At 51.1% G+C, this 17394-nt stretch overlaps 1 protein-coding gene across 1 annotated transcript in view; it reads right to left on the bottom strand.

The window, feature by feature from the left end:
- Positions 1–234: 234 nt before the first annotated feature.
- Positions 235–17394, bottom strand: part of WDTC1 (WD and tetratricopeptide repeats 1) — a 31162-nt gene continuing 14002 nt past the window's right edge. The window contains exons 3-16 of the mRNA XM_008635031.2: positions 16668–16751; positions 15587–15633; positions 14325–14436; positions 13717–13904; positions 12871–13053; positions 12479–12573; positions 11314–11429; positions 10164–10239; positions 9453–9549; positions 7890–8063; positions 4447–4682; positions 3905–4073; positions 3304–3496; positions 235–3170 (exon numbers count right to left, since the gene is read on the bottom strand). Coding sequence (XP_008633253.1) covers positions 2973–3170; positions 3304–3496; positions 3905–4073; positions 4447–4682; positions 7890–8063; positions 9453–9549; positions 10164–10239; positions 11314–11429; positions 12479–12573; positions 12871–13053; positions 13717–13904; positions 14325–14436; positions 15587–15633; positions 16668–16751 — 1968 coding nt within the window. The 3' untranslated portion in view covers positions 235–2972. The remainder of the gene's footprint in view (positions 3171–3303; positions 3497–3904; positions 4074–4446; positions 4683–7889; positions 8064–9452; positions 9550–10163; positions 10240–11313; positions 11430–12478; positions 12574–12870; positions 13054–13716; positions 13905–14324; positions 14437–15586; positions 15634–16667; positions 16752–17394) is intronic.

Here is a 17394-nt window from a genome sequence, read left to right on the forward strand (position 1 = left end):
CTGAGTTCCCAAACCCGGATAGATTAACTCAGCACTGACTCCGTGGCCACCACAGCTCATGGGCCACGTTCTGGGCTCCCCAGCCCCCTTCCCACTCAAGTTTTTGGAGCCTCTGTTTCTCTGAAGAACAGACAGCACCTGGCCCAACCAGGCCACCCTCCACCCACCCGCACAGAGGAGAAAGGTAGAACAAAGCCACCACGATCCCCCAAACAAAACACACCAAGAAAGAACTAGAACAAAGAATCGTTTAATCGCTTAACCCTTTCTCTTCCAGGGACCAGAGAAACAAGTTTTCTGCTCCTTCTAATGAGGGCAGTAAGGCTCGTGTGTTACCTCTACAACTGCAGGGGCAAAGTTTACGAGATGATCATCTTTAGTACTCGAAAAAGCGAGAAGCAATGGTCACTGCAACACTAAGAGAATCCTAGAGTCTCCTAACGGAGAGCCCATTGCTAGAATACAAAAATAAAGGAGGCATCCCTGCATATCCCAGGCTAGAAAGAGTTAACCAGAAAGAGCAGGAAGAAGCTTTCCCAAAGAGGGGGTTGAAGTAAACAGCAGAGGTCAATAAAGCAACATCTTCTCCTGACTTCCCCAGCATGTTTTTTTCCTTCACCAATAAATACAAATTCCTCGTTAACAAGCGACAAGCAGGTAATCTGCCCACAGCAAGGGGAAAAGGGGCTAGAGGCAGAAAGATATTTCTCTCCCCTTCTCTCCTATTATTATTAATCTTCTTTTTTTTAACCAAAGCAGCCATTAAAAACAGCAACCCACTTGCAGAGGCAGGGAATCTGGTTGCTTTCACACTGCAACTGGCAGGTAAAAGAGCTGCACTGTCTCACAAGGGTAAAAAAACCCAAAAAATAGCTGCCACAGCAAAAGGTGAATGGGGAGGGAGAGGTCTGTCCTCTTCAGAGCCTTCCATCTCAGTCTCTCAGTTTAAAAATCAAAGTCTGCAGACGTCTACTGAAAGCTGAAAAAAATGTTTGAGTGGGAGGAAGAGAGGGGGGAAAAAAAAAAAAAGAAGATGCATCTAGTAGGAAGCCTTAAGCAAAAAAAGAAAAGGGCATACCATGTCAGAAAGTCACCCAAGTGAGGAGAATTTTCTGCTGCCTCTGGGTTTGGAAGAGCAGCAAGTGCCAGGGGTGCACCCCCAGCCAGGTGAACTCAACAGTCTCAGGTACTGCGTGAGAACAAACAAACCTGCCCCAGGAGCTGAGGGACACCTGGCCCAGGTGAGCTCTGCCTCAGCAGCAGAGGGGAGGCTGGTCCTGCCACCACAGCTGGGCAGAGCACACGGGGAGCTGGTCCCTTTGAGGGGCTCCCACAGCACCGGGGCGAGCTCGGGCTTCACCCTGGGACAGAGCAGGCGAGTCTCTGTCTGAGGGGCACCCTCAGGTCCCAGTTCTCTCTCTCTCTGCAGGGAACAGTCCTTGGAGAGATGCTGCCCGCTGACCTCTCTCCCTCCTCGTGTCCAGGACTGTTCTGGAAGGCAGAGGCAGCCCTGGCTCGGGCAGCCCCGCGCAGCCGCGCTCGGCAGCGCCTGGCAGCCAGAGGCAGCCAGAGGCAGGAAAAGGAGGCCTCTCATCTTTCCACGGCAGCAACAGGAAGACCCGGGATTGCCCCACATGGAAGAACAGCACACACACATGCGCGCACACTCCCAGACACGCACCTCACACCCCTGGGACCACGGCTAACATGTTCAGACCTTCGGCAGGAAGAGACACGAGACAGCGCAGAGCGGTGCAGATCTCCAGGGGCTATTTGGTCTTGGTTGATAGTCCTAGAAAAAAACAACCTCCAGAGGTGGTTGTAGCACAGCTGTGTAAGATCTGTGGGGTATTTAGTGTTTGGCAACTGCAAGAGGGGAAACAGGGCTGTGTGTTACAGGAGGGGGAAGGAATGGAAGTACAGTGCTGTGTTTCCAGGTGTGCTCCTGGCTCTGCAGCCAGTCAGGGCGTGGAGAGCAGGAAGAGGAAGAAGGGTTCCTGAGAGGACCACGAATCCATCCAATGTTACACCAACAAGGAGGCAGGGAAGGCCCACCTTGGCCAAGACAGAGCAGCTGGCTGCACAAAAACGCTGCTTCTGACAACTCCAGACTGTAGCTGCATCATTCACGCGGTGACAACGTTCTCAGCTCCCGCACAGGTGACACGGAGAGGAGAAAGCAAACACAGCTACACACCTTGGGCAATGGAGAGGTGCTGTCACCTGCCCGCTCCTCAGCAGCTTTAGCTACACAAGTCCTTGGCCTCTGATCCAACCTGTGCCCATCGCTGTCACCTCCCTCCACGGGCTCAGGGACCACAGGAGGGAGTATCAGAACTGGGCAAGCTCGTCCCGCCCCGTGGAGCTGCTGCACACACCCAGTGCCTTCTCTGATCCCTCAGCTAAGACAGGGGGACAAGACAGGCAACCTCCAGTCCTCAATACAGCACAGCTACATCTGCTGACGTGTCTGAGATGGAAGCCAGAAGAAAGATGTTATGGGACAAAACAGGTGTTTCATGGCCAACAACCATAAACCGGGGGCCTCTAGACAGGCTGGTAGCACAGTCAAGCTTTCAAAATCACTGCAGTAAATTCATTCCATAACCCCTGCCCTAGGTTTGTATTTTATTCAGGAATTTAACATCCCCCCTGCAATGCAGGCAACAGCCCCTGTACCAGATCATACAGCAGCTCTGGAAAAATAATCACCAGTTACACTGCTCACAGACAACTCAAAGACCCCTGTTGGGACTAAATTCCACTAAAGGCAAACCCCGGACTGCACTGCCGGGGAGGAGGAGGAGGAGGAGGAGGTGATGGTTTAGAGACGGCCGCTCCTGCCCCTGCCAGCTTGTCCTACCCTGTGCATAGTGCGAAACAGTGCAGTCATTCACCAGAGAAAGTTCAGGACCAAGGAAACTCGGTTCCCTTTCAGCCAAACAATTAGAGGAAGGAGAGGCAGTTCTGTTTTAGCTGGGCCGGCACTGGACTTGCCCCTCTGAGCTGTCTTCATCATCTGAGCCTCCAGCCCCACCACTGGTCAGTCCTGTGATCCGGTACCCCATGTTCAGCAACATCACCTCCAGCGGGTCCGCGTTCATCCGCCTCTGGTTGGCTTGGGAAGCACCTTCCATGTCCACGACCACGCGGCCGTTGAGGGTCTCACTCTGCAAGACACCGAGGGACAGCACTCAGGACCAAAGAGGGGCTGTTCCCGCTGCTGCAACGGGAGAGCCCAGTAGGAAAAGACAGCAGCAAAGAGCATCCGACGACACGGGAGGCTCTGACTGCAGCTCTTACCTCCGGCCTGGGGTTCCAGAGTCGCACAACCGGGTCGATGCCGCTGGTGGCCAGGAAGCAGTAGCTGGGATGAGGCTGGAGACAGTTCACAATGGACTCGTCTCCCTGCAGCACACGCACCAGGTTGGTGGTTTCCTTCTCCCAGATGAAGAAGGAGCCGTCGTCCGAGCCGCTGACGATGTACTGGGCATTGCTAGGGCAGAGGAGCAGAGCCTGGGTCACACTCAAGAGCCAGGCTCCAGCAGGCTGAGAATCTCACATGGCTTCTACCATCAGCAGGCTGACACCCCTCACACTTACAGATCCACGTAAAGCTACCCATGCCTGTTCCCTGCATCCCCAGGAGCCCTGTTTTCAATCCCAAATGGATTTCTTTAGTGCTAGCCCAACCAGGCCCTCTGTGGATCTGCTCCTCAGCAGCTGCACATGCAGCCACACAGGAGGAGGCTTCCCGCCAGCTTTTCCCAACCCTCCAAACCAGCGTCCGTGTCATTTCATGAATGGGAACATGGGGCTACACGTGAGGCTTTATCCCACAGAACAGAGCACCCTGCTGCTGCTCACTGTGTCCTGCACCCCTGGCTACCACCTGCCAGCATACCTGCCAAAGAAATTGGCCTCTTTGATGTCTGTCGTGGTGTTACAGTGGCCGCAGTATCGGAATTTGTAGTCGTAGCTGCGCTCCCTCAGCACCATCTCGTCCTCAGAGATGGAGTCCTTGCGGCCTGTGGCTCGCAGCCGGATGGGGCCTCCCCCCTTCTTGTCTTCAGCTGGAAGGACAACACGTTTCCCTCAGCACCACTGGGGGAGTTCTAAGCAAACAGCACCCCAGGAGACCCCAGCAGCCTTAGAGAAGAGTTAAGGACAATTCCAGCAGGGAGCTGGGCTCAGAGCACGAGCTTCCTTCCTTCCAGATTATCTCCTGGCTACATCAGACTCCTTTTATCACACTCTCACTCAAGAGCAAACCAGGACCAGGCACAAGGAAAGAACAGGCTCAGGCTAGTTTTTCTGCACAGCAACAATCAATCACTCTCAGAAGTTGGAGCTTTACTTCAGAGGGGCAGTTTAAGGAAGAAAGTCCTTGTGTGCTCATTAGGTTTCAGTGTAACCTTGGAGAAGCCCAGGAGCAGCAGCACTCACCGTTATCACTCTTGGAGAATAGGGCAGCATTGATGTCCCTGTCTAGTGCATCGCAGGCACTGCTGTGTGCTTGTTCTGGAAACTTCCCTTTAAAATCATCCAGACACTCCAGTGCTTCTGCCACGTACTTGAGTTCAAAGAGACAGCGGGCAAGGCGGAAATGGGCCTTCAGGTGGCATGGATTTAGGGATATGGCCTTCAAGCAGTCCCTCAGAGCATCGTAATGGTCCCCATCCCTGAGGAAAAGGGAGTGGTGGATTAGCCAGCCCAAGCAGCAACAGCAAACATTTTCCACTGCTGTTTCCCAGCCCTCATTTCACTCCACAGCTTGTTGTTTCCAGCTCTCTACACAATCCCACACCCCAGGAGCTCACTAACAGCATTTGCTGTGACTCGGGGGCACCACCTGACCCAGCCCGGCCTCCCCAAGGCCTCTGCAGACGCCCACAGGCAGCTCTGGGATGTGACCAAAGCAGGCTGCCCCGCCAGCCCTGACCTGCCATTTTAAATCCAAGAGAGCAGAGCTCCCTGCTGCAGCACATTTCGGGAAGTCCTTTGAAGATGGAGGATGCAGCAGCCCTCTGGCCAGGCAGCACAGCCCTCCCGTGCCAGGCGGGCTCCCTGTCACAGCTCAATCGTGCCCCTGTGTGGACACACGGCACAGCTCCGGCCCACGGAGCCCCCGCCAGGAGCTGCAGGACCTCCCACCACAAATGCACAAATGTCTCAAGCAGGAGCCTTTTCTCACCTTTATAGGAAAAAACCCTGGAGTTTTAGAAGTGATGTTACAGCAGGCTGGGCTGTACTGGGTATTTGTATCCTGTTTACAGCCTGATTCCCCGAGCTCAGGGCTGTGGGGATGGGGCTGTCTCTGGCTGTGCTCTGGGAGCAGGAGGGACTTGTTGAGCCTGCTATGGTGCTCAGCTCAGGCTGGCAGAGCAAGGCTGAGTGCCCAAGGCTCCATTTGATGGTTAATAATGTTTCATACCTGTAACCTACATGCCCCACTGTGACTGCCCCATCCCTGGAAATGTCCAAGGCCAGGCTGGATAGTGCTTGGAGCAACCTGGGATAGTGGAAGGCGTCCATGCCCATGGCAGGGAATGGGATGAGATGAGCTTTAAGGCCCCTTCCAACCCAAACCATTCCAGGATTCTGTGCACTGTACCTACCAAAGTCCAAAACACCCCCAAGGAGATGATGAATTTGCAGAGCAACAATTTTAGATCACATGAAACCCTTGTCAGGGAAGCACAGGAAGGCTCAGGTGGGAAGGGACCACTGGAGGTCATGCAGGACGCCCTCCCTGTTCAAACAGGGCTCCCTACAGCACATTCCTCAGGATTGTGTCCAGTTTTTAAACACCTCCAGTAAAGGAGACTCCACACCCCCTGTGGGGAGCCTGTCCCAGTGCTCTGTCACCCTCACAGTAAAGAAGCTCCTCCTCATGCACAGGTGGAACAGGGAAGAGGTGTCCCAGTGACTGGACTTACTAAGGGGAGCTCCAAATCTTGCAGGAGCATGTTTTGCAAACCAATGCCCTGCCCATGAGATCTGCAGCAGGAACAGGGCTCTCCAGGGCTGCCTCTGCACACTGCCAGGGTTAATTCAGGACACGCAGCAACAGGCCCCTTTCAGTCAGAGAAAGAGGGAATGCAAGTTACCTGTTAGGGTGACAGACAGGTGTCTCACACTTGCACACCTGACTGGGCTTTTAAACTGCTCTGCCACCCTCAAACATCCTTCAAGCTCAACTACCAGCGTTGGCAGCCCAACAGACTGGTGTGAAAATGGACATGGTGGGATGTAAAGCAGGCTCTGACTTCTCCCTTTGTTACAGGATTGACTCAGCTTGTGCAGAACTAGAAATCAGCTCAGTACTGCCAACGTGGACTGCTGAAAGCAATCCAGAGGGGGATGCAGTTGGCTTTTAGGAGCAAAATTTCAAAGGGCAGCCTTAGAAGTGCTGGAAAATATGAGCAGCATCTTAAGGGAGATGAGCAAGGGGAGGTTAGGAAATTACAGACCTTCATTTTTTCTTGCTCTCTCTGTTATTTAGAGAATGAGGCCAAAGCAGGACCTGCAGGGTTCTGAGGGTGGCCTGTACCTGTTCCAGACATCAAGAACACCTCAGAGACACGTGGTGGTTCAGCCTGGGTCACTGTCTGCCTCTCCTCCTGCTCAGTGACATCCCAGCCATCTTCTCCACTCTCCACAAATTATTCCTAGCAGAAAAGTGCCCCTTTTCTGCACCTGGAAGGTATCAGCTCAGTGCTATTTAAATCCTACCCCCTGCATGCCACAGAAACCCACTGTGTCTATGTTTTTCACATCTTCCTGCTACCCAAAACTGTGGCAAAGCAGTAGCTGACACACTGAAAGGTTCAGATGTGCCAACACCCTTCGGGAAAAAGGATTCCTATAAGAAAAATGTCATTCATGAGATCAGCACTCAGCTTCTGTGTTCCATCCCTTAATCCCAACCTATTGTTCTTCTCCCTCTGAACACTGAGGTCTTTTTGAGGCAGCTCCCAAATCTCTGCTATTGCAAAACAGCCAGTAGGCCAGTTACCAACAGTCACAACAACTGCTGGCTGCTCTTTATCTTGGCAAGAAGAGAGGAGAATTCATACTGGGGATTTCAGCAGGGACAGGAGAAGGATATCCTCACAAAGCAAATGGAGATGAAGGACCACAGCTATTTTAAATATGTTAATGGCAAGTCATGCTACTCAGTCTTACTCTGCTCAAGGGGACAGGCACTAAAATAACTCAGCTGTATCTTGCAGATGCAGCTCTGGCCACTGGTCAGAGCAGACATTACCTACTGCAGAGGCTGACAGGGTGTTTTGCAACCACCAGGGCAGAATCCCCTCCAGACTGCCAGGATCTGCCACCTCCCCAGATCCCTCCCAGAGGTTTGTTTCCAGTCAAAGGGAGTGTGGGTTAACTGGGGTAACACAGGAGCCACCAGGTCTAAGTGTCTGCAGTGTGAGGTACTTGGATAAAGCAGCAACCAAAGCCACCCCAGCAGCCCTAAAACAGCCTTCTGTCAGGAGATGTTACAAAGCACAGTCACCATTACGTCATGTGTTGACAGCAGATTTAAGAGCCCTTCTTTAATGCAGATCAGAACCACCCAAAGACACACAAACACCCTTGGAGACACCCAGAATGCTGTGAATCAGATGGGGATTTGGGGTTTCTTTTTACACAGGAAAGGGTCAGGATTTCACTCAGCACATCAGTAGGTGAAACAATGGGCTGCTACCAGCTGTGCTCCCCAGAATCTCTCCAGCACAGACAGCTGTGCCATCCCTTTGAGCCAGACATGCCCAACTGTGGCTCAATCTGATAACCCCAACCCCGCCCTCACAGAGGGAAACCAGGTCCTTCACCCAGGTGGCCCCTGGGAGTCACCCATGGTGGCACTGCCCCCTTACCACTTGCGCTTCATGTAGGCAGCAGCTCTGTTCCCGTAGAGCATGGCGTTGTTGGGGGCCTTCTGCACAGCTTTGCTGTACAGCTGGATGGCCTGGGTCCACAGCTGGCACGCAAAGGCCTCGTTGGCTTGCTGCTTGATCCTCTCCAGGTACGGGGGCAGCTCCACTTGGGGGCTGCAGGGGAAGAAGGGAGCAGCACAGGTAAGTTGTACATCCTTAACTCCAGGTCAGAGTCTGCAGTGTTTAGTTCCAGCTTAGCTAATGCTTGCTGGACTTGCTAATAAAAGATTCAGGAAAAGGCAAAAAGGGACTCTGGACCTGAAGAACCTGAGTTTAAGAGAAAGGCTTGGTTTTGACTACAGAATTCCAGAATAATCTGGGTTGGAATACACTTTAAAGCCCATCTCATTCCACCCCCTGCCATGGGCAGGGAAACCTTCTCCTATCCCAGGTTGCCCCAAGCCCCATCCAACCTGGCCTTGGACACTTCCAGGGGCAGCCACAGCTTCTCTGGGCACCCTGTGCCAGGGCCTCCCCACCCTGTGGCAGTCTCACTACATCAGTGTGACCATCATTTGACTGTTTCCATTTTTTCTTCATCTACAGAGACACACTCCAAAATGAGCAGTGGGTATTTTAAGCATCGGACCTCACCAATACAGCTTTGTTTTGACTGCATAAACAACATTTCCAATCCTCTTTTAGCAGTGCACAACAATGCAAATGCAGAAGCATCTGAGCTCACCAGGCCCGTGCTCCGCAACCCAAAATTCCAGCCCCACACCTGCTGCCGCGGTGGAGGGGCCATCTAGAGGAGAGGAGCTGAAACATTCCACAAAGTGACTTTGGAGGAACCCAGACTACCCATATATGGTATTAAATAAATGCCTCGACTTAGAACCAAGTCTCATCAGCTGGAAGAAAAACAGCCAGCAAGATGTGCTGCTGCTGCTTCGCCCCAACTGCATTTTGCTCTTAAAGAAAGAAATCAGCAGGAGCAACAGAAGAGGCTCCATCCAGTCCCAGCTCCCATGCCAGGAATGGCAGTAGTGATTCCAGTGTTGCTGTCACAGAACAATTCTGGCTGCTTTGGTTCAGTTTGCAGCAGGGAAGTGCCCAAAAAATGGCAAAGGGAAGCAAGGTCCCTTCACCTGGCAGCCTCTGCCACTATCAACACACAGTTCCTGTGGGCCAGGAAGCAACCACCACTCAGGACACTTTGTTTCCAGGCCTGAAAAATCATTTCTTAGTTTTGTCCACCTTAAATCATCATAAGAGAGGAAAAATCCTCACGGACAATTTCCCCCAGGATGCTCTTGCCCGGTCTGACTCCCTTTCATAGCCCAGGCACCAGAGGCCAACACAGCCCCAAGGACAGAGGCCACTTGGCGATCCAGGAGCAGGGAAAGGGGATTTGCACTTCACACCTTTTTGGCAGCACCTCACCCTGGCGAGAGGCAAAGGACAAGGACAAAGCCAGAGAACCCCCTGGAGGGGCAGTTGTGCCCTCACCTGATGTGTGCCCTCACCTGATGTGTGCCCTCACCTGATGTGTGCCCTCACCTGATGTGTGCCCTTCCCTCGGACAAGCGGAAGCCGTTGCTGTGGAGATGGATCCCATTGGACACTCCATTGGTAGAGGTTTTTCCATTCTGCACTTCTGAAGGTTAGAAAAAGAAATATACAACCATGCTAAATATCAATGTAGATGATACAAACTCAGGGTTTATTTTACAGCAGGGCCAAGCCAACACGACAGCCCCACTGAGAGCAGAAACAAAACCTCCGTGACTCCACCTGCTCCAGCCGCCTGGATTTGATTTGTCCTCTTATATTTACTACTTCTAGTATTTACAAATCTCTGCAGTGTCCTTTGCAATACAATTCTAGATCAGAAAACCAGACACACAAAGAACTAAGAGCTCACACACAGCAAGGGCTTCGACTGATTTTAGGCCATAGTTGGAGTATCATTGAATCCTGGAATGGTTTGGGAGGACACCAGCACCTCAACCACTGACAAAGTCTGCTTAATCCCTGAGCACAGCTTTAGGCACTCTCAGCTCACACACACCCCTCTCCACAGGTCACTTCTGCCCTCACGTTTTGTCCCTCTGCAGAAGGATTTTGGAACTCAGGGTATGAACTGCAATGCACAAACAGCCCAGCAACACCCACACCCGGCTTCATTTTCCTCCTGCACCCTGAAAATGAGTCGTGTAGCACAGAACTTCACTCTGCTGTTCACTCCCTTTGTGACAGCAGCACGCTTACCCCCCGAAGTGTGGCACTTCTTTGGGAGGAGAAAAGTGTATGGTCGCTGTTTGTACGTCAGATCAAACAAATAGACCTAAGGAAAGGAAAAAAGAGCATGAGACAAGTCTGCAAAACAGAGATGCTCAAGTCAGAAATAAAAAAGGGCTCAGTGGGTGCACAGTTCCCTGTCTGTGTTTGCTATTTCCAGTTTTCTCACTGGGAATCTTGTTTATAGATGGACACACAAGGGATGGCAGCAGTAACTGGGGTGTGTCCCAGGCCAGCCCAGTTCAGAGAATAACACTGAGAAACAGGAACCTGGTCTTACTCCACACCTGCAGAACTTAAAGGATGACCTGACCACTGACCAACCTGCTCAGAAAGCTTCATAGCTCAATCGAGCAACTAAGATATTTCAATTAACACAGTGATAATGAAGAAACCAAACACCAACTGACACAAAAGAGGCGGGACACTGAGGAAGAGACTCTCTAAGATGGAACCAGTATTTCCCAAGAAACTCCCAGGGCAGTCCTGTGAAATCCTGATTTACAGCTGTACTGGGACAGGAATGGACAGCCCAGGCCGGACCCACGGCTCACCTTCTCCTAAAGGGAGTGATTGCACGTGTGAGAAAGAGCTGCAGAGGACAAGCACAGTGCAACCTGCCCACAAGCAAAGGTCCTGTTTAATCCACGCTGATTAATGCTGTCAGGAGGATTTTCTCATTCCATTGATAGGCTTTACAAAAGATCCATGAATATCACCCAGAGCTTAAAATTAAAGCAATCAATATTCCAGGTGAAGGCCTTTGCTTCTCCAAGTTCCTTATTCACTACATTCTATTACAGAAGCAGTTTGATGTTTCAAGAATGAGTTATGAAATCCTTTCTAGGTCAACAAAGGTCAGTTCCAGAACTGGTTTTGTTTATTTTCTTTCTCCTCTTCCAGAGAGTGAAATGTGAATTGGAAAATCACAACAGAACATAGTTTAACTTTGATCAGTGACAGCGTAACGAATATATCCCTAATCCCAAGTATTTAGTCTGAATTAATCAGAAAGCAGTTTAAAATCAATCACATTACCCACAGAGAAGTTGCTGTACCTATTTTCAAGAGCACACAACAATGTCCAGTGACCCAATGTGAAGCTTTGCTGCCTCCTTACCTGCTCCCCTCCCATGTTGACCAAGAGCTCGGTGCCATCGGGGCTGAAGGTGACGTACGTGGCCACCAGGACCCTCAGCCGGTTGTTGTAGTCTGGAAGCTTCACCGGGAGGTGCCCTGTGAGGAGGACAAGTCCATAATTATTGGCTTAACTGTTGTCTTTGTCCTACCCCAGCTGCTCCCTTTTACAAGAGCAAAGCCATGGAGCACAAGCACCTACGGGATTTTCCATTTCCCACTGTTTATTGGATCCCTCCATGAGGAACCAGAACATGCACGGTGCCTTTTCACAGGCTCCGGGTATCGATGCCCCATCCCTGGCAGTGTCCAAGGCCAGGCTGGATGGGGTGTGGAGCAACCTGGGACAGTGGAAGGGGGCCCTGCCTATGGCAGATTCCAATTTTGCACAGCCACCTCCACATGAAGACAGGAATTGTAACTGCCTTGTTAACAACAAGCCTGCAGAACCCAGCAAATCTCAGTTTTAGGGATTCACTAGGATTTGGCTTTTGTGATTTGTGGCCATCTGCAAATACCTCCATCCTCAACCCCCTAATTAGGTTTCCTTAATAAAGCCCTCAGCACAACGAAACCAAAGCTCCTAAATATTCAGCTCACACACAGGTTCTGTTCTTCAGACAGCAGATGTGTTGCATGACCAATTCAGGGGACCTGAGGAATCCCCTAGTGGGACTCATCAGGAGCAGGACTGTCAGAACTGGTCTGCTGAACATGCTGGTCTGAGCTATTTCTTAAAAAAAGAAACAAACATTTTGGGGTAAAGGATAGTAAATAACGAACACTGGAGAAGAATGTCATCTAGATTGCTCAGATACTGCATCACTGATTCTTTATCTGCAGGATGAGGACAAGTCACTTCTGTGCCAAAAAATTTTGAACAGCAGCTTTGCTGGGACCAACTCCAGGAAAGCCTTTAGAGCCCAGGTTATATCCAGTCCTTGACTTTCCAGTAAGAGTGACAAAAACTCATTTATGCTGGACAAGAAGCAGCAAGGCTAGCTCACCACCCCAGTGAAACAACCTGCAACTCCACAGAACATCCCACAGAAGAGATCCTCTGAGCAGGGGGTTTGTGTGTGGTGAGCAGAACTCTGCCTCTTCAGGCAGTGAAGTCCCCCCAGTCACCCCCAGTGCAGGGCCCATACCTGCCACGTAGTACTGAGCCGCCCCGTCCGGGAGGGGCTTCTGCCGGTCACAGAACGTGTGCACTCCAGCTGAAGGACTCTGCTTCATGCTCTTCCTACCCACAGAGAGGAACAGCCTTATTACAACCACAGTATTCAACTGCTGGAAGCCTGATCTACACCGGCTTTTCTTGTCCACCCACGAGGACAAGGCCTCCTGCCCACACAGCTGTGGGGTCACCAGCCTCACACCACCCTGATGTACTCATCAAAAAGACTTTGGGTGATAGAAAAAATGGAGCAAAACTTCCCAGAAACAGGCGAGTGCTGGATCCCTGCAAGTCCCTCTTCCCATCAGAGCCCTGACCAGATTCCTGCACCAGAAATGTGCCCCCAAAGCCAGGGGCTGTTACCTGTGGTTGTGGATCATGCGGATGTCGTAGAGCCGCACGAAGGGCCCGCTGGCCCCCACGGCCAGGTAATTGTTATCCTGGGGGTTCACTGTCAGGCACTTGGCCTCCACCAGCTGCCCACAGTACTCAGTCAGGTCGATCAGGACCTCGGAACGTTTGCTGTTCTCCCGCAGGTCGTACTGCCTGCAAAGGGATGGGAGTGGGGCAGACACGTCATGGGCTAACAGCAGGAACAGACTCATGGAATGTCCTGAGCTGGGAGGGACCCACCACGATCATCCAGCCCAGCTCCTGGTCCTGCACAGACACCCCAACAATCCCACCCTGTCCCTGAGAGCATTGTCCAAACACTCCTGGAGCTCTGCAGCCCTGGGGCCGTGCCCATTCCCTGGGGAGCCTGGGCAGTGCCCAGCACCCTCTGGGGGAAGAACCTTTTCCCAATATCCAGCCTAAACCCCTCCTGACACAGCTAAGAGAGATGACACCAAGGACATGAACAACAGTCATTGGTGCCACAGGTTACTAGAAGCACCTCAGTTCAACACACACTAGGCCTCAGTATCAGGATAATCATTAAAAGCAGATCTATAATGTGCACAGATTTATTCAAGTTCCAAATTTAACTCCCAAGTCATGACCTGTTCCTTTCCTGGCCACCCTTTCCAGCAGTGAGGAAAATGGAGGAGCTGAGGAGAGTATGTATGACTCCCCAAGATAAATCTTTCCAGTTTTAGGGAAGGCAGAGACGAGTTTAAGGTGTTTAGTACAGAGACAAGCCTCTCTTCAGGTCTGTGCACAGCACACATTGTGATGGTTCCCACAACCAAACCAACTGGAATCCTGTACCTGATTAACCCATCTTCTGCTGCACTCCAGAACGTGTTTGGCCACATGGGAGCCGTGGCAATCCGCTTCACTCTGTTGGTGTGATCTCCAAACATGTGCACGGTCTCCTTGACAGTCAAGTCGTGGACGTGCACCTTGGAATCTGCAGCTCCCGTGATGAGGACCCGATCCCCCGAGTGCGGCAAGAACTGCGGGAGAGGGATGGGACACTCAGGCTGGAGAAGCACCGAGGCTGCTGACATGGACACCCTGGCAGTCATGGAGCAGGAATTCTGCTTCAGGAACATGGGCTAACCCATGTTATTCCCTATTACACAGACAGCGTGCACACTCAAGAGTCACCAGCTACAGCAGGACACAGGAGAGTGTCTTTGTCACACATCCCACTTTGCTACAACCATTTCCTTCCAATTCACGGAGAGAATAAGCCTGGGATCTGCATAAACTGAGTGCAATATTGGATTTAATCCCTTTTTCCCCATAAGTAGAAATATTAAACTTTTTTGGGGGGAAAACTGCTTGCAGGAAAATGTTTCCCAGCAAGGATTTATCCTTTTGCTGCTCAGGTTGCTGCTTCTGTTAGCTGCTCATTCCTTCTAACCACATACCTTGACAGAAAAGATGTTTGCAGTGTGTCCTGTGTGCATAGAAAGGAGTTTCTTGTGGTGCAGAGGATCCCACACAATGGTATGCTGGTCATCAGAGCCAGAGGCCAACAAGCTAAAAGGAACCGGAGACAAATATGCACCATGAATTCTTCTGTTCCACACCATGCCCGGGTCCGTGGAGCTGTTTGACCGCAGACATCCATTAACTTAATTCAGCCCTAAGCAGCCCATTTCCTCTCTTCCTTCAGCTCTCTGTCCTTGCTGCTCACCGTGCACCCATCCCTTCAGCCAGGTCAAGGAGCTAAAGCAGACAAATAGCCATTCCACGGAAAACACAGCTGACTGAAGCACCTCACCCCGATTCCGATGGGAAAACAGGAGTGTTTGCTCAACAACAAAATGCGGGGCCTCCGCCTTCCTTATTACCCTGGCTGTGTTAACTGCTCCACATCATCCCTGAAGCCCAGCCAAGGCACTCATTCCCAGGCTCCGGATGTGCCCAGGCAGTCCCAGGGCTCATGGGGTGAACCACAAACTGCTTTTTAAGTGCAAAGCCATTGCAAGGTGCTCTTGGCCTTGTCCATCCATCTGCATCTGAACCAAAGGAATCTGGCATCTGCAACTCTCAGCTCTTTTGAACTTAGATCTCCTTGTAGCCATTCTCTTTCAAGCACATGAAATTTTCACTGGTAAATAATTCTGAAGAGTATCAGAGGGCAGACTTTGCATGTTTTAAGAGGCATGTCCAGAAATACCCCCTCTTCCTTCCATCCACTCATTTCTCATGCAGAAACTCTTCATTCCACTTGGTTAATGGAAGTGGCTCTTTAGTTTCCCTCTAAAACTGCAGAGGGGTGAATTCTCTACCTCCTTGCCTCGGATATTTGTCCCTCAGCAGCAGCTTTTAACAGCACAGTGAAGGGGGTGGGGAAATGTCACCACCAGCTGGGCAAATCCTAAAGATCCATTATAATCCATAATACCACTTAAGAGAAGAGAAGCAGCCTTCAGTCTCCACTTCTTAGTCTGACCATTTCCCTTCTGAACTCACTAAAGGGGCATTTCTAATAATATCCAGATATATTTAACAAAATAAAGCTTCTTTTGAAGCGTGAGCTCTACTACAGCTCAAATTCTGAGCTTGAGCTCCACTTTACTAGAAATGGGAAGCAGCTGCTTATGATAAGATGACCTACATCCTACTCTTGGGAAAACCTGGGGTTATGGCTTTGTTGATCCCCCAAATGAAGCCACATACTTACTCTCCTTTTTCATTCCATTCCAGACAGTTGACACACCCAGAGTGACCCTGAGGGAAGGAAACAAGGGAAGATGGTATTACTCAAACTTCAGATTTATCAAACAGAGCTGTCCTAAGACAAGGCCACAGCAAGCTCCCCACAAATAACAACTTGTTCCAACAAAAGCAGAGTTCTTTATTTTTTTATTCCAACCCTGCAAAGAACTCCACACACTTGGTAGATAAGCTCCTCCAGAAAAGAGAGACATGCTAGAGCAGCTGGGGTAGAAAAGGCAAAATGAAACAAATAAAAAAAGGTAGTGTTGAATAAAATGGCAGTTTAGTCTCAGAGGCTACAGCAGAAATCCCGCTGTACGCACGGAAAGGTGACTTTGCTTCCAAACCCCTTGGCTAGGCTGACAAATTACGTGTACAGGCACTCTGGGAACACAGGGAAAATGCACTTTTGATAGCTCTGTTAGAAGCACCTTGCTGCTGGGTGACTACATCATCCATCTTCATCCACATTAACCAACCTGCACCAGGATGTGGGGGAGTGTTGAGCAGCGTTTGATATGGGCGATGTGACTGAAAAGGGGGACAAAAGAATCCTTTTCTCCCCCAAATCAAGATAATTGATGTGTTAGAGGTTGGCTCAGTTGGGTAGAGCAGGGTGTTGATAATGCCAAGGTTGTGGGTTTGACCCCCAGACGGGCTGTTCACTTAAGACTTGGCCTCAATGATCCCTGGGGGTCCCTTCCAACTCAGAATATTCTGTATGATCTTAAAATCTTTTCTAAGGTATGTCAGAGTGCACTACAACCTGTTCCTTAGGGATCCCATTAGAGCTGAGTATGCTGAACAGCTGACAATTGTCTCCTTCAGGGATCAGTGCTGGGATTAGGTGATGCCCACCCTGCTAGGGTTCTCCTGCAGGCGCACCAGGTAGTGCAGAAAGCTCACGCAAGCTCTCACTGAGCTACTCCTGGTTCTAATGCAGTTTGGGGGACCAAGAAATCAGCATTTACCTCACAAAAGTGAATTTCATCCTCTCCTGCAGTGAGGTGCACACCAAGGAGCTGGTTTGCTCTCTGGACACTCACCTGCAGCTCAGCCTCCAGCCCCAGGCGGCGGATGAAGGGGTCGGTGACGTGGTAGTGGCGCTCGAAGCCCAGCGCTCCCCTCTCCTGCAGGGCCAAACAAGCACCACACTGACTACAGCAAACACAACACTCCTTTTGCCCTTCCAGAGAAGATTCTTCAAGTTTAAAAATCACCCCAGGTACTGGGGTGCCCACAGGTCCTGTACTGTAGTAGGAGTCACAGAATCCCAGAATGGTCTGGGTGGGGAGGGACCTTAAAGCCCCTCCAGTGCCACTCCCCACCATGGGCAGGGACACCTTCCACCATCCCAGGTTGCTCCAAGCCCCGTCCACCTGGCCTCGGACACTTCCAGGGATGGGGCAGCCACAGCTTCTCTGGGCAACCTGTGCCAGGGCCTGCCCACCCTCACAGGGAAGAATTCCCTCCCAAGATCCATCTAACCATGTCCTCCTTCAGCTCAAGGCCATTCCCCCATGTCCCACCACTACACATCCTTGTGACAAGTCCCTCTACAGCCTTCCCATCCTTTGAACATCTCCAGGTGGGCAGATCACAATTTTTGCCCCTGAACTGATTTTAACCAGTGCCAGGCTCCAGCTGGGGAGCCAAAACCAGCTCTGAGAGGCCCACAGTGAGGCAGAATGAGCTGACCCTACTTTGGGCCTGAAACAGAAGATACAGAAGAACTTGGGATTGCCTGTTATTACCCCTTGGCAAGGATTTCAG

This window comes from Corvus brachyrhynchos, unplaced genomic scaffold (genome assembly GCF_000691975.1).
Source record: "Corvus brachyrhynchos isolate BGI_N302 unplaced genomic scaffold, ASM69197v1 scaffold65, whole genome shotgun sequence".
NCBI classification, from domain to species: domain Eukaryota; kingdom Metazoa; phylum Chordata; class Aves; order Passeriformes; family Corvidae; genus Corvus; species Corvus brachyrhynchos.